This window comes from Annulohypoxylon maeteangense (assembly GCF_022496945.1).
Source record: "Annulohypoxylon maeteangense strain CBS 123835 unplaced genomic scaffold GGS22scaffold_3, whole genome shotgun sequence".
Classification (NCBI taxonomy): domain Eukaryota; kingdom Fungi; phylum Ascomycota; class Sordariomycetes; order Xylariales; family Hypoxylaceae; genus Annulohypoxylon; species Annulohypoxylon maeteangense.
Genome location: NW_025953250.1, coordinates 1,895,521 through 1,916,529, shown reverse-complemented (window position 1 = coordinate 1,916,529; position 21,009 = coordinate 1,895,521). Strand labels below are relative to the sequence as shown.

General features: G+C 47.1%; 6 protein-coding genes across 6 annotated transcripts; 4 read left to right on the top strand and 2 right to left on the bottom strand.

The window, feature by feature from the left end:
* Positions 1-31: 31 nt before the first annotated feature.
* On the top strand, positions 32-3,682 carry GGS22DRAFT_155478 (Hira-domain-containing protein). Its single transcript, XM_047960220.1, has 4 exons — positions 32-201; positions 264-338; positions 401-3,322; positions 3,391-3,682. Exons 1-4 carry the CDS (start codon positions 165-167, stop codon positions 3,492-3,494), a joined length of 3,138 nt encoding a protein of 1,045 aa, XP_047822106.1. The 5' UTR covers positions 32-164; the 3' UTR covers positions 3,495-3,682.
* A 713-nt stretch (positions 3,683-4,395) lies between these two features.
* GGS22DRAFT_198072 (glycolipid 2-alpha-mannosyltransferase-domain-containing protein) lies at positions 4,396-6,341 on the top strand (the record flags this gene model as incomplete). The annotated part of the gene is made up of 3 exons (XM_047966083.1): positions 4,396-4,637; positions 4,700-5,363; positions 5,418-6,341. 3 exons carry the CDS (start codon positions 4,396-4,398, stop codon positions 6,339-6,341), a joined length of 1,830 nt encoding a protein of 609 aa, XP_047822105.1.
* A 1,637-nt stretch (positions 6,342-7,978) lies between these two features.
* Positions 7,979-9,984, top strand: GGS22DRAFT_155476 (HET-domain-containing protein). Its single transcript, XM_047960219.1, has one exon. The coding sequence runs from the start codon at positions 8,060-8,062 to the stop codon at positions 9,833-9,835; it is 1,776 nt and encodes a 591-aa protein (XP_047822104.1). The 5' UTR covers positions 7,979-8,059; the 3' UTR covers positions 9,836-9,984.
* Positions 9,985-10,154: 170 nt separating this feature from the next.
* On the top strand, positions 10,155-13,570 carry GGS22DRAFT_95525 (uncharacterized protein). The gene is made up of 3 exons (XM_047968519.1): positions 10,155-10,389; positions 10,442-11,153; positions 11,200-13,570. Exons 1-3 carry the CDS (start codon positions 10,301-10,303, stop codon positions 13,444-13,446), a joined length of 3,048 nt encoding a protein of 1,015 aa, XP_047822103.1. The 5' UTR covers positions 10,155-10,300; the 3' UTR covers positions 13,447-13,570.
* A 535-nt stretch (positions 13,571-14,105) lies between these two features.
* Positions 14,106-15,931, bottom strand: GGS22DRAFT_198066 (mannitol 1-phosphate dehydrogenase; the record flags this gene model as incomplete). The annotated part of the gene is made up of 2 exons (XM_047966082.1): positions 14,718-15,931; positions 14,106-14,650 (listed from the first exon to the last, which is right to left on the bottom strand). The coding sequence occupies exons 1-2, from the start codon at positions 15,475-15,477 to the stop codon at positions 14,106-14,108; spliced, it is 1,305 nt and encodes a 434-aa protein (XP_047822102.1). The 5' UTR covers positions 15,478-15,931.
* A 6-nt stretch (positions 15,932-15,937) lies between these two features.
* GGS22DRAFT_155467 (beta-lactamase/transpeptidase-like protein) lies at positions 15,938-19,026 on the bottom strand. Its single transcript, XM_047960218.1, has 5 exons — positions 17,745-19,026; positions 17,560-17,682; positions 17,250-17,511; positions 17,018-17,196; positions 15,938-16,966 (listed from the first exon to the last, which is right to left on the bottom strand). The coding sequence occupies exons 1-5, from the start codon at positions 18,277-18,279 to the stop codon at positions 16,311-16,313; spliced, it is 1,755 nt and encodes a 584-aa protein (XP_047822101.1). The 5' UTR covers positions 18,280-19,026; the 3' UTR covers positions 15,938-16,310.
* Positions 19,027-21,009: the final 1,983 nt, after the last annotated feature.

Genomic DNA, 21,009 nt, shown 5'->3' with positions numbered 1-21,009 from the left:
CTCGGCCGCGTCGCGCGCCTGGGAAACTTCAAAACCAACATTATCATGCATTGAATTTCCTAGAGCACGCGCATCTTGTTCTATTCCCATTATTACCAATACTAGCTTTATTGGCATTAACCTCATGATGACATGCGCATTTCAATACACATCATCGAGTCACCATGCGCATCATTAAGCCATCGTGGCTAAGCCATAAAGGTATGAATTCCGCATCTTCAAGTACTGGGATCTTCGCGAAAAAAGCTGACCATTTTTTGAAGGCGAACAAAAAGACTTTGAGGTCTACAGCTGTCACATATCACCCGATGGCAAAAGACTTGCAACCGCTGGTGGAGGTATGTTTCAGATAAGGCTTATTATTAGTTATTTTGCATGTGCTAATGTCTTTTCTTTCCAGATGGACACGTTCGAGTTTGGTCGACAGAATCTATCTACAATGCCGACGATCCATCCTACAAAAAACCTAGGCAGCTCTGCCATATGAGCCACCATCTAGGAACCATACACTCCGTACGATTCTCACCCAACGGCCGTTACCTTGCCTCTGGCGCAGATGACAAAATCATATGTATATATCAACTAGAGAGTGGTCCTCCAACCATTGCTCCTTTCGGAACGAACGAACCACCTCCCGTCGAGAATTGGAAAACTTCGAGGCGACTAATAGGACATGATAACGATGTTCAAGATTTGGCTTGGTCTTATGATGGCTCCATTCTTGTTTCTGTCGGTCTAGATTCTAAGGTTGTTATCTGGTCAGGGCACACCTTCGAGAAGCTCAAGGTGCTGGGAAACCACCAAAGCCATGTGAAAGGAATTACTTTCGACCCTGCTAATAAATTCTTCGCTACCGCAAGTGATGATCGATCTATCAAGATATTCCGATTTACCCCACCTGCCCCTAATGCGACTCAACACGACATGGTAAACAACTTTCAGCTCGAGACCACCATTAGCTCCCCCTTTAAATCGTCCCCTTTAACCACATATTTCCGAAGGTGCTCGTGGTCGCCAGATGGCAACCACATTGCTGCAGCTAATGCAGTCAATGGGCCCGTAAGCTCGGTTGCTATAATCGAGCGAACAAGATGGGATAGTGAAATTAACTTAATTGGCCACGAGGGTCCAACGGAAGTTTGCATGTTCTCTCCTCGATTATTCCATACCAAAAAACCATTGGAAAATGGAGCGGCTAATGGCCACTCGGGAGGAGCATTGGTAACGGTGATAGCGTCTGCTGGCCAAGACAAAACCTTGAGTATTTGGAACACGAACACGTCGAGACCTGTAGTTATATTACAGGACCTTGCAGCGAAATCAATCTCCGATCTTGCCTGGACCCCTGATGGACAAATACTCTTCGCATCGAGCCTTGACGGTGGTATTGTTGCTGTCAAGTTTGACACTGGAGAATTGGGGTGGGTGGCTAATCTCGAAGAGACTGACAAGGCCCTCTCTAAATATGGAGCTTCACGGAAAGCCATGGGTATTGCTGAAGATGTTGACGGGCTTCAGCTAGAAAACTATAGCAAGGAGGGAGAAAGGAGAGGTGCCGAATCGAGAATGGGAGCTCTCATGGGCGATTTTCATCCACTTCCCAAAGATGCGCCCCCTGCAACAAATGGGGTTAAGAACACCACTGCATCGACACCAAACCCCCCATCAACCAACGGACAGCCCGATTCCCAACCAGAGAAGGAAAAGGCCGATCAGGTTGCCCCCGCAGAAGAGACGGCTGATAAAACCGCCCAGCGGGTAAACGAATTAAAGTCACGCGTAACAATTACTAAGGATGGAAAGAAAAGAGTAGCACCAATGCTCATCTCCTCATCCGGGACCGGTCAATCTTCACTTCCTCAGAGCCAACTGGTTGGATCTAGCTCGAAAGCCGCACAAAATGATGCACCGCAAACAATATTAGACCTCTCTAAACCGTATGATGGGCTACCTGAAGGTGGCTTAGCAGCTATGCTGCTCGGCAATAAGAGAAAAGCAATTTCCCCTGAAGGAGAAGAAGACGAAGAGCATCCAAGCAAACGGGCTGCTTCCGGGCCAAGAACGATAATGAGAAACGGGGCCGACAGCCTTGAGCCTGCGGCTTTGGAGCCCCTCAATCACGGTCTAGTGCCAACGCCCGAATATCTCAGACCGGCGATTCTGAACCCGTCTATTGCTATTTCCCAAGTTCGCCTAGCAGTCCCCAAGGTGAGATCACATATTCTTCGTCCGTTAGAACGAGGTGTTCTGCTTGAAGAGGGTAGCCCAGATGAAGCGTCAAAAGTGACTGAAAATACTGTACTTGAAGCGAAGAACCCAGTGTCGATCAGAGACCCGTCACACATCACAGCATCGAAACGAGGTACTTTACTGTGGCAAGATTACCTCCCCCGTGCTATCGTCCTTGTAACAGGCAGTAAGAGATTCTGGGCTGCGGCCTGTGAGGATGGTAGTTTGTATACCTGGACACCAGCTGGACGCCGGCTCATTAATGCGATGGTATTGGAATCTCAACCTGTCATTCTGGAATGTCGAGATTGGTGGCTGCTGTGCATCACAGCGGTTGGTATATGCCACGTTTGGAATATCAATTCGCTTTCTTCACCTCACCCTCCAGTATCACTTGCCCCCGTACTCGAGATCGCAATCAGCTCTCTTCAAACGCATAGCGCCATGCCAGCTCCCGGCGTCACTTCCGCGCATCTGAACTCCAATGGCCATATCGTTGTCACACTTACTAATGGAGACGGATACTATTATTCTCCCACTATGTATTCTTGGCAACGACTCTCCGAATCCTGGTGGGCTGTAGGTAGTCAATATTGGAATAGTAACGACTCCTCAGTTGGTGCTCTACAGTCTACAGCAGTCGGACCTGTATCTTCTAAGGATGGTCAAAGCGAGGAAGCTACTGTTTCAGCTGGCATAATTCCGTTCCTAGAGCGACATACAACAAACGAGTTCTTACTAAAGGGTAGGGCATACACACTGCAACGTTTGATCAAGACCTTGCTGTCGAGAGACGGGTTCGAGTCTTTCGAGTCCAGCGTCAGCATCGCCCACCTGGAGAACCGTATCGCCGGTGCCTTACAACTAGGATCAAAGGAAGAATTCCGACTTTACCTATTCATGTACGCGAAACGGATCGGAGCGGAAGGACATCGAGGGAAGGTGGAAGAACTTCTCAATAGCTTGCTAGGTGGGGTACTGCAAGATAAGAAAGGGGAAGGTGAGGCGGGGGGTAAGGGATGGTACAGCAAAGAAGACGACATCTGCGGTTGGGATCGAAAAGAACTGCTGAAAGGAGTGGTGATGATTCTAGGTAAGCATCCTTTATCGCAATCTTGCTGTGTCTCGTCTCGTCTTTATCAGACGCTAACTATCCTCTAGGAAAATTCAGGGAACTACAACGCCTGACTGTACAATACGGACGAGTCCTCGACCTCACGCTGGAAGACGACATAACCGGCGATGCTATGACGGTCGATACGTAAATGGGACGGTACTATTATTCACGGGGGAGTTACTAGGTTGTAAATGGGAAGGGGCGTTTAGTTATCGGATCTTCAGACGTAGGTGCCAGTCCGAAATGCCCTAATTGACCGGTATTACCTGCTTTAGCTACCTGTACTATATTTAGCTTCTTCAATCCATAAGGGCCTATAGTGCTGGTGTCTGATGCGTCACATGATTATACAGTACGTGATTGGATTCTGAATTGGCCGGCAGATGGCAGGTGACGGGCTAGAGTGGTCGGTGCAGAACGGAAGATAACAACCAGCGAAATATGGTTTGGTGTAGCATCCCGTAGGAAGTCGCGTATGACCTCCTTTTATCAGGTTGTTTCCCAGGCGGCTACCTATGGATAAGGCACCAAGCTTAATTGTTTGCCCCAGTATGGAAACAATCCACGACTTCCAATCTCATCAAGCGAAGCACAGGTACAGTATCTTTCCCATGAAACAACACTAAGCCCACCACCCACTTCCACGGTAAAAAAATAACCTTCCCATTAACAACTTCACTGTTCACTTCACTACCCTTTTTCGTCCACACCTTTCGTCGACACCTCAAACCGTTTTTCTTTTACTTTCACTTCTGCCTCACCTAATCGTATCTTGTCTTCCTGATAAACCCATTCACGGTTTATCCACAATCCTACCCCAATTTTCGCACTCCCTTTTCAAATCAGACTGCCATTTCGCGTCTTTGCCTCGTCGGGATCTCATTCATCCTCGTAAGTGCCCTGTTGTTGTTGCTTTTTTGCTACAGCCCCATCACTCGTCGTTGTCCCCTTTGAGTCTTACGATGTAAATCCTGTCGACCTGAACTCTATAAGTCCCATCTATTTGCTTCGTCCTTGACTAACGTAACGAAGGACGAGTAAAGTCCGATATGTCTCAATCATATTCCCGTAACGTCGGCAGTCGTAGTGCTGGGGTTCAAGCCCGACCAACTGGTGGCAAAGGTCATGTCCCTTCCTGGTCGCGTTCATCGAATGAAGATCGTGTTTCCCCTCTTCACCTTACGCCCCGAGAAGATGAAGTTATCCAGGCAGGTGCTCTAGATGATGCGGTAGAACCGCCTTATAACAATGCCCGAGGCTCCTGGTGGAGGTTCGTGCCGCGTCGAGTTAGGTATGTTTCGCGCATATTTCCCGATGTGAATCACCTATTAATAATATCGAACCCCGTTAAAGGCCCATTTCTTTCCGAAAAGTCGTTATTCTGGGCTTGATCGTCACTCTTCTTGGTGCAAGCTTTATTTGTACTACCAGGGATTCAGGAGTGCCCTATGTCCAGAAACCAGCTCTCATCGACGCCTATATCCCTCCTATGCCGCCGCCGCCCGCAGGTTACACCATTCCAGGTGAAGCCGGTCACCCAGTCGAGTGGCTCCGCAAGAACACATTCTTAGACTTGGAAGATCTATCAGCACAGCAGGTGCAGATGCTGATCGACACACGTCCAAAGGCAGCTTTCATGTCTTTGGTACGAAACGAGGAGGTTGAAGATATGGTTGCCAGCATCACCCAGATAGAGGCTCGCTTCAACAAGCGTGAAACCCATCAGTATGATTGGGTATTCTTCAACAACGAAGAATTCTCTGAGGAATTCAAAGAAGCTGTCTCTAAGGCGACTTACTCCCAGTGCCACTTCGAACGTATCAACGTAACAAATTGGAGAATTCCGAGTTTTATCGATGAGACTCGGTTTGATGTTGGCCGTCAATTCATGGGAAGGATCGGCGTTGGTAAAGCTTGGCTCCAGAGCTACCACCATATGTGCCGTTGGAATGCTGGCCTCTTTGCATTGGAAGACCGCCTCAAAGACTATGACTGGTTTTGGCGAGTTGAACCTGGCGTAAGTTAGCTTCTACCCCTGTGGTAAGTCATGTAACTAACAAAACCATCACAGGTCAAATTCTATTGTGATATCAAATACGATGTGTTCCGATTCATGCAAGAGAACAACATGTCGTACGGATTCAACATGGCTATCCTCGACGATGCTCGATCTTTCCCTTCTCTCTGGGAACACACCAAAGACTTTATCGACAGTAATGGGGAGCTCATACACCCGGATGCCGATTTTAACTGGTTATTACACGACCCTAAGGATCGCGACGAGACTCTCCATCCCAGTACTGGCATTCAACACGCCTCTGGTGATGGTGAATATAACAACTGCCAATTTTACTCGAACTTCGAGATCGGCTCTCTAGAATTTTTCCGTGGCGAAGAACATCAAGCTTATTTCGACCATCTAGACAGAGCTGGCGGTTTTTACTATGAGCGATATGGCGACGCCCCTGTTCACACGCTCAGTGTCAATATGTTCTTGCCTAGAACCCAAATTTGGTACTTCCGCGATATTGGCTACGCACATGGACTTTGTGAACAATGCCCTCCTCATGAGCACCAGCTCTTACTTGGATCGGAACCGAACGGCCAAGTACCACGAGAGGTCGGACAACAGGCCAATGAGAGCGAACCGAAAACGCTTGATTTTGAGACGCTCGTAATAGGACCATTTGAGAGCTTCGGCAGCAAGCGTCGAGAATGGGATGAGGTGGCTCGCGACGTCAAGCGTCAGATGGGAGTACCCGGCCTTTCGTGTGGCTGCACGACGAGTGCGATCGACAACAACAATGCGAAACTAGTACCCTTTGAATCGAAGCAGCGTAAGCCTTCGGACCCGTGCATTCGTAAGTTTCTAGGGGGTAGATGGCTCGTTAGGAAGAACAAGATGTCTGATTTCAGCAGTGATACAGGGAATTCTGCAGGCAGTGATGATGCTGAGTATATTCTGGATGGTAGAGAATCTAACCCCATCCAGTAGAGGCACATCCCATGATGAGTTTCTTAGAGCAGTGCTCCTCGCATCCATCACTTTCTATGTGTTTTGGGGTCTGCCTTGGACTGTCAATACCTTTATCCCTCGGCCTATGGATAACTCACATAAATTACATCGCGTCACCCAGCTCTTCATTAAGTGAGCCAACTGGTGAAGTGACTCATCTGGATCCGGATCTGACGAATTTTCTTTGTTTTTTCTTTTCTTTTCGCATTTGCGTGGTGGTGACGTTGATGTAGAAACCAAGCTAGGTTCTCATCGACCGACATATTTCTCGGACACTACTACCGCCAGTGGTGGTGATGGTGAAATCCCGAAAGTTCAGGTTCGTCTATTTGCCATACTAGGCCGATTTTCCGATTCACGATGCCTTGAAACCTCGGCATTCACATGAAGATTTCCATTCAGTCTACATCAAGGAGGAAGATGAGTAAACGATATTTAAACCATAGGCCGCGAGGCCCGGGGAGTTTCGGTTCCGGCAAAGTTTCATCTTATGATACCTATTTGCTTTCTTTCAATCCTCAATATTCTCTCAAAATCCCGCCAGGTACCACGTTAGTACCAAGACGCTGTCTGAGTACAAGCCCTACGTGCATGTACCTCAGGAGAAAGTAACTCGCGTCGCACTATCCCACCTTACTATCTCGTCATACCAGGCAGCGGCAGTGGCCCCAAACTCTACAACTATCACGCATCCCACTAGTGGCACGATCGCGGTACTTTAACTTTCATCTTGCAAATTCGTTTGGCAGCTAGGAGGTCATAAGATTGATTCAACTCGTTTCGTCATGTAAATAGTTCTTGCACAATTGTCATAGGCTGTTAGGCCTATTAGGTATTACATACGTCGATAGATACCTCAATTGACAAATAAACGAAACAATCAATAGGGGTAACTAATAGGAACAATAGTATCTGGGGAAACAGCCGGGACGCAGCTGTTCGCAGCTGCCATAAATCTGCGCAAGTAATCTAACCGTCACATATATGGTTTCGGCTGTGTAGTGGCTGTGTTCCTGGTACATCCACACTTTTCAGGAAGATGAGAACGGCAGAATGGTTCTTAAGTGTAAAAAAATCATCCATTGGGTTCCGGCATATGCAATGATTATTGACCTTGCTAAATGTAAGAATTGGGGGCTGTCAGGCCATTGAACCTTAGAGTGTAGATACCCCGATTGAGACCAAACAACAGCAAGAGCGAGCTTTTATGGAAATCTACCTAAGTACGAAGGTCTGAGTACAAGGTCACTCTCGCACCGTGGCAGCGTGGGCAGCGTGGGGAGTTCTTCTTCAGCGGTTCAGCCCTTAGAATTTAGTAGATGCTCGTTATATTTGAGTGGAGTTATAGGCGGACAGATCACTATTAGGTCTAGGTGATCTTATTCTAACCGAATACAGTTTACGGCGATTGCTTATCCGATTACCCACTGGGCAAGATAACTGAGGGAGTTTCGGGTTACATACTGCGTAGATTTTTTGCGGCTGTGTATCTGTGGCTGTGTACTTATGCAATGTTACACCAAGTACCAGACTAGTACTGAGAAGGTTAGGAAGTCATGTACCTGAATGCCGTGCTACATTTGGGTTACTTGCTTATTCATTTATATCTCCCTCATCAAGTGTACATCCATGGATACATTCTTGAGCTTTGATTCCGTTGAATTGAAATTTCAGAATTGAATTTCTACAGTACTTCGATGTCAATTTATCCTTATCAGAAAATTCCCACAACTCACATACGGCTTATGCGACTAGTTCGCGGGCCTCCGCCTTCATCTGATCAGGATCATGATACTAGCGACATTCTCAGCTATGAGCTGGTCAGCTTCCCACTCGAGTCGTGTCCCAGCTACATGGCACTTTCATACACGTGGGGGGCAGACAATCCGGACCAAATAATTAGTATAGATGGACATAACACCCCTATTCAAAATAACCTTCATGCCTTTCTTCGACGACACTCCAATTCTAATTCCTTACCTCCATACGCATCTGGCATCGATGAAACACTTCTCTGGGTCGATGCAATTTGCATCAACCAATTAGATAAGCATGAAAAAAGTCTGCAATTGACATTAATGGGCGAAATATATAAAAGGGCAAGCCATATCGGTCTCTGGCTTGGGGAGGATAGTCATGATAGCGGTGTCGCAATTGACTGCTGGTTGCGACTTGTCGATAAAGTCCGACAAGGAGAATTAATCGAACCAACCGATCTGTCTCTACGAGAGACGAAATCTCTAGATAACTTAGCCCTTCGCAAGTACTGGCACCGAGTTTGGGTATGGCAGGAGGCGTCAACCCCGAATACCCCTAGCTACATATTATGCGGCGACAAGCAAATAGCTCTCGAGGATGCATTCGCGGTGAATGACGCCATCCGGACGATGATGCTAAATAGATATCGCGTCACAAAATTGATCCCGTGGGTACCAAAGCTTCAAGCCATGTACGAACTTGCGCGGATCAGGTCAAGTCATACTGGCAAAGAAAATTCCAGCAATGGTCCCCCTTTAGGGGGCACTGCAGACTGGAACTCTTTGATGAGTATGTTATTCGCAACACGGGGCTTGCAGGCAACCGATCCCCGAGATAAAATCTACGCCCTCTTCCCGATTTACCGAGATATTCGCGGACTCCTGCCCTTTAGGGTATGCGATGGGAAGGCTGTCGAGGAGTCCTATAGAGACGCTTGCACCTTTATCCTTCAAAGGGAACAAGACCTTCGACTATTTCTTCTTTGCAACGCTAGCAGCGTACCCGCGTCGAGCCAGAGCTGGATCCCAAACTTTACACATCTCGTGCAGCCTTTCGAGATATTCCGCAGCCAGGGGCTCTTCGACGCAAGCGGCTCGAAGCCCCCGCACGTATCAGTCGTCGACAATCGACGGCTAGTTAAAGTTCGCGGTGTGAGGGTTGACCCGATAGACACCACACACCTCGGATTGACATATCCCAACGAACAGGAGAGTTCATTCGACATCGAGTACTGGCAGCCCAGGTTTCAGGTTTGGTTTCAAAGTATAGCGAAATTCATCTCGAAGGGGGAAGGCGATCGGAACTACCACAGGTACATCCAGCTTTCGGAAGCCGCAGATCAACTTCTATCGCTCGGCCTGTGCCCCGGGTTGAAGTTGCGGCGGACTGGCTCCGTTTCCCATTGGCCCGTGTTCGACGTCGCGGCGGGCGCCGATCCGCCTAATATCGAAGAAGTGAGGTCTGAGTTCGTCGACCTTTTCCTGCGTCTAGGCCACGCATCTCTCTTTTGGACCGCCCACGGTTATCTTGGGCTTGGGGACATGTGTGTCCGCAGCGGGGATATAGTCGTGGTTCTGTATGGCCTATCAATTCCTATCGTCCTCCGTCGTGCTGCATTGTTTTGGCGTATTGTTGGTCCTTGTTTTGTCGTGGGCATGATGGATGGGGAGGCGCTTAAATTGAGGGCTTGGGAGGAGGAGTTTACGATATTCTAGTCATCAATTTCAGTTTCAACTTCCTAACCTATCCGTCGCTTGTTTAAGCGTTTGTTAACATAGGAGCATCAACCCCGGACGTATCTGTCTATAGCCAGCTCTTCGTCGAGAATGTTTGAGTTGGCCCGCTGCCCCTCACCACCGCCACCGCCATAGAGTTGTATTTTGGGGCGATGATGGAATATTACAGGCGGTAGGTATCCAGTAGAAACTCAATCCAGTCTCCGACGTGAGCTCGGCTCGGCTTGGGTTCCTCAGCCACGCTGCACTCTGCCTACCTGATATATTCGACCCAACGAGGCTGAATACTCGCTAGACAATTCGCCCTCGTCCTATTTTCTTTTCCCTCGCACTTTCTTCATTTGCCTTCAAAATTTTCTCCATCTGAAACCGAAAACCCTACATACCTCAACTAAAACTTAGTTCAAAACTAACATCCTCAATTCCTTTGGGTTATTACATGAGATGAACGAGTCGGAGGAGGAATATTGGCGCAAGCATGTTTCTGCGACCGGACTAACGGTCCTTTTTGAATCTAATAACCCGACTCTTGAGTGAGTTTCTTCTTATTCATAAAAACCGTGTACTTCTTACTAATTGAGAAAGCATCGTGTTTATACATGGATTTACCGGCCATCCTGAACGCACATGGACTTCAAAGAAAGGTGGTGCAAGACATCATAACGACTGTGCAGGCGGTGAACTTGCCGAGCGCCCCCATAAATTTCGAAAGCTTAATCCTTTCTCAAGCTCCCATGATGACAGTAGAGCTCCTACCTACTGGCCGCGAGATTTAGTTCCAACAACAATCCCCAATACACGTATCTTGACATATGGGTACGATACACACATCAGACATGTGATAGGATCTCCTGTAAACAGAAATACGGTCTACGATTTCGCTTGGGATCTCTTGGTTGCCCTTGAGTCCAAACGTCGATCAGAGCCATCGAGGCCAATGTTGTTTGTGGTGCATAGTCTGGGGGGGATTCTCGTCAAGGAGCTTCTTCGGCGGTCGAGAGGTTGTCATATGGGCCATGCTCACCTTTATACGGTATTTGAGTCCACAATTGGGATCATGTTTTTTGGCACCCCACACGCCGGAGCTGACCCTCGCGGGTTTCTCAAGAGCATTGCCGAGAAAGTAATCAAAGCCGCCGGGTTTTCTGTCAACGAGCAAATCGTAAACTCTCTATTGCCATCTTCGGAACGTCTTAGAGAACTGAGGGACGAATTTGGGCCGATGGCTCAAGAGCAGAATTGGATCATACACTCCTTCCAGGAACAGTTTGGCATCAATCTTCTCAGCGGCCAGAAGGTATGTTTGATGATATATATTTCCGTATATTGCTAACCCTAGTTAGGTTGTAGATGATATGTCATCTTACCTTAATATTCCTGGCGTTGAGATAACTGAACATATTGGGCGGGACCACAGGGAAATGTGTCGCTTCACGGGATTCGATGATATTGAGTACCAGAAGGTCGCCGACGCTCTCTGCAGGATGACAGCTATAGTATCTAACAAGCCCACAAGAGTTACGGGGTGGTCGTTGAATGAAGAGCAGAAACGGATACTGCTAGACTCATTGAGATTCGACCAAATCGATGCTCGCCAAATGACTATCAAGAATGCATACGCCAAGACGTGCAGATGGCTACTAAAAAATACAGAATATCTCGATTGGCTTGATCGTGATAAATTCGGCATACATCATGGCTTTTTATGGATTAAAGGGAAACCCGGGGCCGGAAAGTCAACACTGATGAAGTTCATCTTTGCCAATGCCCGAAAGAAGATGAAAGGCAATATTATTATCTCTTTTTTCTTCAATGCCCGAGGTGACAATTTAGAGAAGTCTACAACTGGAATGTATCGAGCATTACTATTACAGCTTCTTGAACAACTTCCAGGACTTCAACGCGTCTTTGATTCCTTAGGATTAGCAACATGGAACGGTGGACGCCATCGATGGAGTGTTGAGGCTCTAAAGGCACTCTTTGAACAAGCTATGCAGAATCTTGAAGAACATTCCCTGGTATGTTTTGTCGATGCATTGGATGAGTGCGACGAGTATCAAATCCGAGATATGATATCCTTTTTCGAACACATAAGCGAACTGACTACCAAATTCCAAGTTTGTTTTTCGAGTAGGCATTACCCTCATATCACGATCAAGAAAGGACTCAGTCTGGTTCTCGAAGGGCAAGAGGGGCACAGCCAAGATATAGTAAGCTATTTGGACAGCGAGTTGAGGATTGGGCGCAGTAAGCTCGCTGAGCAGATCCGCATCGATCTCAAAGAAAAGGCAGCAGGGGTCTTCATGTGGGTTGTTCTAGTGGTTCAAATCCTAAACAAGGAGAATGACGATGGTCATACTCATACGCTTCGACGAAGACTTCGAGAAATCCCTGGGGACTTGCACGAGCTGTTCCGTGATATTCTAATGCGCGATCACCACAACAGAGGCGAACTACTTCTATGCATTCAGTGGGTACTTTTCGCAAGACGACCTTTAAAGCCGGAGCAGTTATACTTTGCCATCCTTTCCGGTGTCGAACCTGAAGCCTTATCCGATTGGAATCCCGACGAGATAACGGCATCCGTTATCAAGAGATTTATACTCAGTTCCTCTAAAGGACTAGCAGAAATCACTAGGTCCAAGATTCCGACGGTTCAATTCATTCATGAATCGGTGAAAGATTTTCTTTTCAAAGAAAACGAATTGAAGGAAATTTGGTCTGATCTCGGAAGTAATTTCCAAGGAGAAAGCCACGAACGATTAAAGCAGTGCTGTCTCAACTACATCAGTATTGACATCTCTGCCTGTGTGGACGTCAACTCACTTCCGAAAGCATCGTCCCAGGAAGCTGCGGCACTTCGCCGATCGGTAGACAAAGCGTTCCCGTTTTTAGATTACGCTGTACGAAATGTTCTCTACCACTCGGATACAGCAGAGGGAGGCGGAGTCAACCAGATGCAATTTCTACAGACTTTTCAGATTCCTGATTGGGTTAAACTTGACAACCTATTTGAACGACACGAAGTACGCCGTCATACTCCAACGGCAAGTCTTTTATATATATTGGCAGAGAACAATTTGGGGAATCTCATTAAAACCCGACCATCCAACCTAGCCTACTTCGAAGTTGAGGATGAACGTTACGGCATGCCACTTCTCGCAGCGCTGGCTACCGACAGCCATGAAGCAGTCCGGGCATTCTTGCAAACTCTGGAAAAAATCATACCTCCATCGTCTCCATTTCACAACTTATGTGAAAATTTGTACCAGGACGGAAGTAAACATTCCAGCCTTGGACGCGACTTCACTTACCCACGAAAAACGCACCCTGCCTTCTATTTCATGGAGAAATTTAATGAGCCAATCGTCTTTAATTTCCTCAGTCTAACCGATTTCGACGTCGGCGTGAAGAATAATTCTAGAGAGACACTACTGTGTTTAGCAGCTGCTAAAGGATTCGAAGAAGTAGTCAAGCTGCTAGTTGAAAAGGGCGCTTACATTGCGTCTGGAGGTTACTATACGCCGTTACGCGAGGCTACTAAGAATGGACATGAGGCAGTTGTTAGGTTCCTAGTTGAAAAGGGCTGATATCGAGTCTGGAGATGACTATACGCCGTTATGCAAGGCTGCTGGGAATGGTCATGAGGCAATTGTTAAGTTCCTAGTTCAAAATGGTGCTGACATTGAGTCTGGAAGTATTTCTACACCGTTACACAAGGCTGCTGAGAATGGGCATGAGTCAATTGTTAAGTTCCTAGTTGAAAAGGGCGCTAACCTTAATGGCAAAACAGCGTCTTACAATTCGCCGTTATCTTGGGCTGCTAATTGTGGGCATATGGCGATCGTTGAGTTTCTAGTTGAAGAAGGCGCTAACATTGAGTCTGAAACTAACTGTCCGCCATTACACAGGGCTGCTAAAAAAGGACATGAGGCGATTGTTAAGTTCCTAATTGAAAGGGGCGCTGATGTCGAATTTAAAGATGACCAGGGCCGAACAGCGTTATCATATGCTATCGAAGCCTATAAAAAATCGATCATCAAGATACTACTTGATAAAGGCACTGATTTAACTTGTAGAGATAATCGAGGCCAAACGCCGTTGTCATACGCTTTCGAAGAGCATCAAGAGGCCATTCTGATGTTTCTTGAAAAGGGCACTGGTTTCGATTCTGAAGATAATGAAAGCTGAATATCGTTATAGGTATATAGATAGTATATAAGATTAGAAAATAAATTGGTCTCTTGCTTTATCCTTCTACGTTTGCATAAAATATCGAAAGAGCTTTTCCCAGCTCCTTCTGCAAATCCTCATCCCAAATCCAGCTCATCCGAGCCTGGAAGTTCTTTTCAATCGCCTCAAGATCATCACCTTCAAGTTCAAATTCATACAGCATACCCGCCTCTCTACTCGTTTCGACCAATCTCTGAGTTCTCGGTCGTCTCACCTCATCGTATGCTTTGAACACCTTGTCAAGGTCCTGTACGCTTTTAGCTTCTCCCATCAGGCCACTGAGGATGTAACTATCCTCGATACACATGCCCGCTCCAGACCCTTGATGCGGAGTCGTTGCATGTGCGGCGTCACCAAGGAGACAGACACGCGGATTCGTACCATAGTAGGTTGACGCAGGAGGGTCATTGAACAAAGCCCAGATGTCCCGTTTCCCCATGGCCTCGATGATCTTGACCACCATAGGGCCCCATGTGCTAAAGTCTTCAAGCATCTTCTCCTTTGTCGTTTTGATCACCCACTGGGGGTCGGTCCATGTATCGCAGGAGCTGAAAGCGACAACTATTTATCAATTACCTAGTTAGTCCAAGTTCGCCGTGCGAGGATAAAACTCCTGGCCTTCACTTACCATTCATTGTCTTCCCCTTTTCGATGGGGAAGGTAAGCAAGTGGCCATGATATCCCATAAAGAGCTGGTTATTCCAAGCCAATTCCTCGCCAAGCAACTCGACAGCTTTTTCCATCGGTACCAACCCCCTATATGCGTACTTGCCAGAGAACAACGCCTTTCCTCCTTCTTCCCCCAGCAGAATATCCCTAGTTTTAGATTTGATCCCATCACAGCCCACCACGGCGCTATGTTGCGCTGTTGTCCCATCCGCGAAGTGGAGCACGACGTCTTCAGACCCGTCAGCAGTTGTAATGTCGACTAACCTCTTTCCAAACTTCGAGACGGAGCCAGGTATCAACTTGAGCATTTCGTCTAGGAAATGGGCCCGATGTACACCCCCGGCAAGGCCATCATTAGTGTAGCGAATATCGAAGATGGGGTCGCCGACTTTCAACCCCTCCTTCTCCTTCTGCTTCAGGATTCCGTCTGGACCGGCTTTACGTTCGTCGCCGACGCGGACGGTAAACCAGTCCCTCTCCTTTGACTTCCAGCCGTGTGTGACGCACCGCTCATACCCTGCGACGATGTCTGGGGAGATGAGCCCCATGGCTACTACAGCGTTTGGCCCGAAGCCTAAGCCGGCGCCGATTTCTCCGAATTTCGAGGCTGACTCGTAGACTGTGAAGGGCACATTCTTCTTATAGAGACCTATGGCTAGCGAAATCCCGCTGATGCCTCCACCGACAATAGCAATGTTGAATGATTTGGTATCGGACATGGCGTGTGAGTTGATAGAGAAAAATATTTGACAGGATAGCGAATATATGATATATTTAACTCAGTTGTTGATTCCGATGTTACAGCATGATACTGGCTATCATATAGCAACGTATCTGGCGATATATATGGCCAAAACCAGTCGCCAAATGAGGACGCAACGGTAGCAGCGGGGCAACAATGATACATGTACTTGATTTATTCCATGACCCTTACCAATTACTTTGTAAGGCCTTACCTACAGCAGTCGACGAAGGGAAAATATTTCCATTCAACCCACCGATCCAATGCCACGAAGGAGCACGATAAACAATTAAGCCTCGCCTAGTTACCTAGGGCTTATTGTAGACATACAAACGCTCTATCCGGAGTGGCTAGGTTTCAAATGATCGCGCTGCGTCCCAAACCCGACGGGAAGTCAAGCCCTGTGTGGTTCAACTAAGCCTGGTTACTAAGGACACTGCATATAAGTCTAGCAATAGCGGCTTTTCAGCTGAATATTTGGAAAGGTTTTCCATGACTACATATTAACAAATGCTGATAAAACCGGGCTTAAGTAAACTTTCATCTCGGGACCGGGATCCTTCGCGTATCATGGGATCGCCCGCTTGATTGCGACGTCACCGTCACGACTCCAAAAAAGGATCCCCGCCCTTGACAGACCCCGTCAAATTTGTGGCCGCGTTAAAGCCGCAGAATCAAGCTTACATGCGGATGCGGCAGGGTAAATCCCGGAAAACCTTCGAAGACGTCCGTGGCGAGTAAGACAAAATAGGGGGAGGAACGGAGCGTATGTAATCGCGACACCGAGATAAAAGCCGGATGAGTGATTATTTACACCTTGTCTAACTTGTTCCTTAGCGCGCCATTCTCCACGCTTGTTACCTTTCCCGTGGCGTCGATGTTGAAGATGAATTGGTCTAATGGCCTAGACCCGTACAGGATACCTGAACCAGTGACCCAGGAGACACAGTCCGTTGTGAATGGATTCGAAATATTACGTAAGCTCAAGTCCTCGAATACGGCTTTGAACGCCACTCTCTTTCCGCCGTCGGCGACCGCATCCCATAGGCCAGTTGGATAGAGTCGGACGCTCGGCTGGACCTTTCCCCAATATTCCTCTTGTACACCTTGGCTTATAACTACTGAGTACCACATCAAATTCGTGCCATTGCTTATCCAAGAGCTTAGGCTTAGCCCAGGGGTCTGACTGTCCGCCACGACGGTAAGGGTTGAGTTTACTCCAGGTTCTGAGCTCTTATACGTGCCGCTGTATACCTCGTCGGCTTGGGCACGTGCTGTGTTCACCATAGTGGGAAGGTATACATTCGACAGTATATCCGCCATATCCATCGCTATTCCGCTAAGGCCATCACCTGCCGCTAAGACGGAGAAGCCGATGTTGAAGTCGGGAATAATAGCTAGAAGTGCATCGTATTTTCCCAATGTCCCAGCTTTGTTGAAAGTTGTTGCGAACTGGTATGGCATATCTATCCGTGATCAGTCAGCCACCAAGTCGCGACCAGGGCTATTCTACATACCTGTAGAAAGGGGTAACTGGCGCACACCCCACGGCATGCCGATACCGGATTTTGGATCGGAACTGAATACCACGGGCTTGAGCCATCTTCGTGTCATGGTTGGAGGTAACAACGTTGATTTCAAAATTTCTCGGCCAAGTTGGGATAAGTCCGAAGACGATGTATACATATTGCCAGTGCTGTCTCTTAGTAAGCGAAGGGAAAAGTTGGCATGCGATAGGAAGCTACTTACGGCGATTCATTACCCAGGTCAAAAGCCCAGTTGGTTTTATAGCGGTCACCGGGTATTACTCCCAGGGAATCTTGGGGGGCGCTGTAGAATGTGCGAGTCAAATTCAGTGGCTTGAGTACTCTATCTTGTACCATCTCGTTGAAAGGTTTCCCGGTCATTTGTTCTAGAGCATAGCCTAGAAGAGTGAATCCGATATTTGAGTAGGCAGGCGTGATATAGGGTGAAAATGAAGGAGGTAACTTCTTGAGACCCTGGAAGAACTCTGCTGACGAATTAACATTGAGATTTAGACCATGAATAGTGAACTTACGAGTTCTATTACAGACTGGTCTGTTACCGCAAGGCGGTATTTCATCATCATCTATGATGGGAAATCCGAGACCTGCAGCTTGAGCTGCGGTCGCTCCTTGCGTGAGCTCGCCGACTAGAGCATCTGTACGCAACTTTAGTTTAGCCTTCTTTTAAAAGATCTCTTAAAGACGAACGGTCCCTTACAGTCTCTTTCAAGACCAGACATTTGACTCGCTAGCGAGCCGAGTGTGATGGATTCCCAATCTGCGGTTGAGATCGAATGGGAATTGTCAGCACCGTCAACCAGAGCCGCAATTTCAGGGATATAATTGGTGATAGGTTCGTTCCAAAGAGAATCACCGACTTCCGCTAGAAATGTCAACATTGTAAACACCTTCGTAACACTCCCAATTCGGTAGACCGTAGTGCCATCAACTTCGTCAACGCCTGTAGAATTGAGTCCCTTCAAATTAGGCGCCGTCCGATAATGAGACCACAGAGGTTCTTCATCTTCCGTGGAGAATACTTCAACTGAGTACGAGAAGTTGCTAGATTTGGTATTATTCGAATTGTCGAAGTATTCAAAGAACAAGGAATCTAGAGCTGCTGCTGCTTTCTGGGTTTCTGGGCGCCCGAGAAGATCCGTGGGCTTCGGGTACCCTAGCCCGTATAGAGGGCAGTTCTGTTTGGCGAACACGCCATATACGGCGGATAATATTATGACTCCAAGCTGCCACATCCCGATAGACTGGAGTGGGAGAAAGAAGAAAAGTTTCAAAGTGTCGCTGAAGTGTTGTTCATTTGCTATTCCAAATCTATAGTGAACATGCTAGAAAGTTAGAGGATCCTAACTTATCCATATCTAAAGATTGTCAGTAACCCTCTCTCCTCTTCATATCATTATCATGCTATCTCTTGTAGGTACGCCATTATACTACCTGCCTACCTGGGTAGGTACCTAATTAACTGCCAAGAGAATAGTAACGTTTTTACCAGATACTGAGCGCGGAGATGGTAGTCGTTAACAAGAAGTTCGGTTCATTGCGCTGCCGTTGCTAATAGACATCTTCAAGCTCTATTCATATGACGAAGGTGTTGTTCCACGGATCCCACGAGTCTTGCCCAATCAGAGGCTCTACGGTTGAGTGCTGAACTACCAAAAAGGATCTAGATCTCTCTTGAAGGTCTCTTCCATAAAGATCTGGACCGGAGAGTGAGACACCGGTATCTATCTCATTTTGTTGATTGCGTCTCTCTCCTCATATGCGTAAAATTAGCCATGTACCGAATTTGCGTTCTGATGCCACAGATAGGGGTCTTGCAGGGTCCAAACATGATTAAAACGATATGCCGTGCATGCATATGGGACGTCTAGTCATATAATTATTGTCGCATTAGATATGAGTAAAGATCCAGACCTTAAGAGTTCTTATCGTCGAGTATGAGACGTTCTCCAATGGCTGTAAAGGTTAGGTAGGAATTACAGCGTATGAAAAGATTGCTTTAGGGAAGAAATAAGACTCCGTCGGGCTGACAGGGGGCGGGTAGCAGCAGGGACATAAATGGGGAATGACCCGGGATTCCCCATGACGTATCGAGTCAATCTGGAAGCCAGGACAGGGCCATCCAGGGCAGGGTTCAGGGGATATGTAATCACAAATGTACCTAGGTAGGTACCTAAAAGAAAATAATCTTAGTAGTACGGCACCTAAAAAGCACAACGTTCACAATCACAGCATGATAGCACACCACCGGCCGTGTGAGATAGATTTCAATCATACGGTTTTCACAAACTGCTCATTTATAGCGAAAACGATTTTTTCTAGCTTCTTAGAGCATCTCGACGACGCAGACCGGGTTCTAGATACCCTAACCCAGATTACACAAGAAATTATCCGACCAAAGCTCAGCATTCCGTATACCCCGTTCCCTACCTAGCACCTACCCAGCCGACACAAACGTCAAGCTTCACCAATTGTGGTGCCATTTACCAACTCCCTAGCGAGAATTACCCGAAGCGGTCGTAGATGAAGAGCGACTTCATGAAACTATTAGATGCGAGCGTGGAGGAGCGAATATGACCTTATCCTTCGATTCTTACTTTAACGAAGTCTGTCAAGACAACCAGCTCGATTTCCTACCAGATTCGGGAGCGTAACGCGGGGTAATATGGAAGCCATCACCAGGGACCCGACATTACGAACTACTAGGTACTATACAATGATGGCCTGGCGATTCACTCGTCCATTTTGCCAGCAACCGGTCATGGCAAGCAAGCGATCGTAGAACTTTTCAATTCTGTCTAATCTCGTAATCGATCTATTCGCTAAGGGTTCTTGTGCAACATCCACATTCGCACCACTATATTCGATCGAGCGCCCTCTACCATGAAATTGAGGTTCCTGGTAGTTCGGACGAATCACCAAGGGGAAATACGTGGGTTTTTATATTCAACAATATCGTCCTACTCTACGTTTACACCCAATCAACCCGCGACTAAGAGCTACGAGGGATCTAAGGTAGGTATTTAGCATGCAGCTCAAACCGTATCTACATGAAAACCGCCATATCTAGACAGGATTTGTCAAGTGATAGAACCCAGGTCGACCTCAAAAACTGTCACATTGTTATTAGGTAATCCTAGATTATGTCAGCCAAATAAATCTGGATTACCTAAGCTCTTCAGATCCATGATGAGTCTCGGATTATCTAAGCTGACTCAGCGTTAGTGTATTACCTAAGCTCGCTGATTCGAGCTATTACATAACAATAATACTTCCAGGCACTCGAAATTCTTGTTCCGGTCGTCGCCCTAAGTCCGGGGGTCATTCTCAAATTTGATTGATTGGCTGATTTACCCAATAATGAGATGTCGTCCTAGTGGTACCATCGCATACACTTTCCAGTCCGAAACAGAGCTCAGTAGCTTTGGCATCTATACACCGGCCCTCTCATCGACGTCCCGGGGCCGATATCTTAGGTAGAATCTCTGCCCTTAAGTAGGTGGCTGTCTGGAAAGAGACTCATTTCAAGAAGAATCAATCGTAAGCATGGCCGTGGCAAGATGTTCTTCAGTCATGGGCTGTAAGTAATTCCAGGTTATCTCGCTGGGATTTCCAGAAAGCAATCTCCCATTGAGATAGAAGATGTTAATGTCGGGGAACTTATAATATCCCCTTTCTTTTTAACTACTAAAGTCTTTGGTTATGAGGACGACGGATCCGATATTCCAACCATCAAAGCAAGCCCACAACGAAAACGAACTCAGCAATATTTCCGGAAAATTGAGGATAGAGAGTCAAAGCGGAGACACACATGACAAAAGTTCCTGGCTTCTCATCGCTCTTCATCGGCGTAAAAGCTAGCACTCTAAGCGGGTCAAGTGATGTTCTTGATGAAGAGTACAGTATGTCGCCGAAGACTCTCAACAATCGGTCTTCCGCCCCCTTTATTCTAGCCCTATGAAATC

Coding starts and splice junctions, on each gene's coding strand:
- GGS22DRAFT_155478 (XM_047960220.1), top strand. CDS start 165: ATGCGCATCATTAAGCCATCGTGGCTAAGCCATAAAG. Junction 202..263: donor ATCGTGGCTAAGCCATAAAG/GTATGAATTCCG, acceptor CATTTTTTGAAG/GCGAACAAAAAGACTTTGAG. Junction 339..400: donor ACTTGCAACCGCTGGTGGAG/GTATGTTTCAGA, acceptor TTTTCTTTCCAG/ATGGACACGTTCGAGTTTGG.
- GGS22DRAFT_155476 (XM_047960219.1), top strand. CDS start 8,060: ATGTCAATTTATCCTTATCAGAAAATTCCCACAACTCACATACGGCTT.
- GGS22DRAFT_95525 (XM_047968519.1), top strand. CDS start 10,301: ATGAACGAGTCGGAGGAGGAATATTGGCGCAAGCATGTTTCTGCGACC. Junction 10,390..10,441: donor TCTAATAACCCGACTCTTGA/GTGAGTTTCTTC, acceptor TAATTGAGAAAG/CATCGTGTTTATACATGGAT. Junction 11,154..11,199: donor ATCTTCTCAGCGGCCAGAAG/GTATGTTTGATG, acceptor AACCCTAGTTAG/GTTGTAGATGATATGTCATC.
- GGS22DRAFT_155467 (XM_047960218.1), bottom strand. CDS start 18,279: ATGTGGCAGCTTGGAGTCATAATATTATCCGCCGTATATGGCGTGTTC. Junction 17,683..17,744: donor GTCTGGTCTTGAAAGAGACT/GTAAGGGACCGT, acceptor AGTTGCGTACAG/ATGCTCTAGTCGGCGAGCTC. Junction 17,512..17,559: donor ACCAGTCTGTAATAGAACTC/GTAAGTTCACTA, acceptor ATTCGTCAGCAG/AGTTCTTCCAGGGTCTCAAG.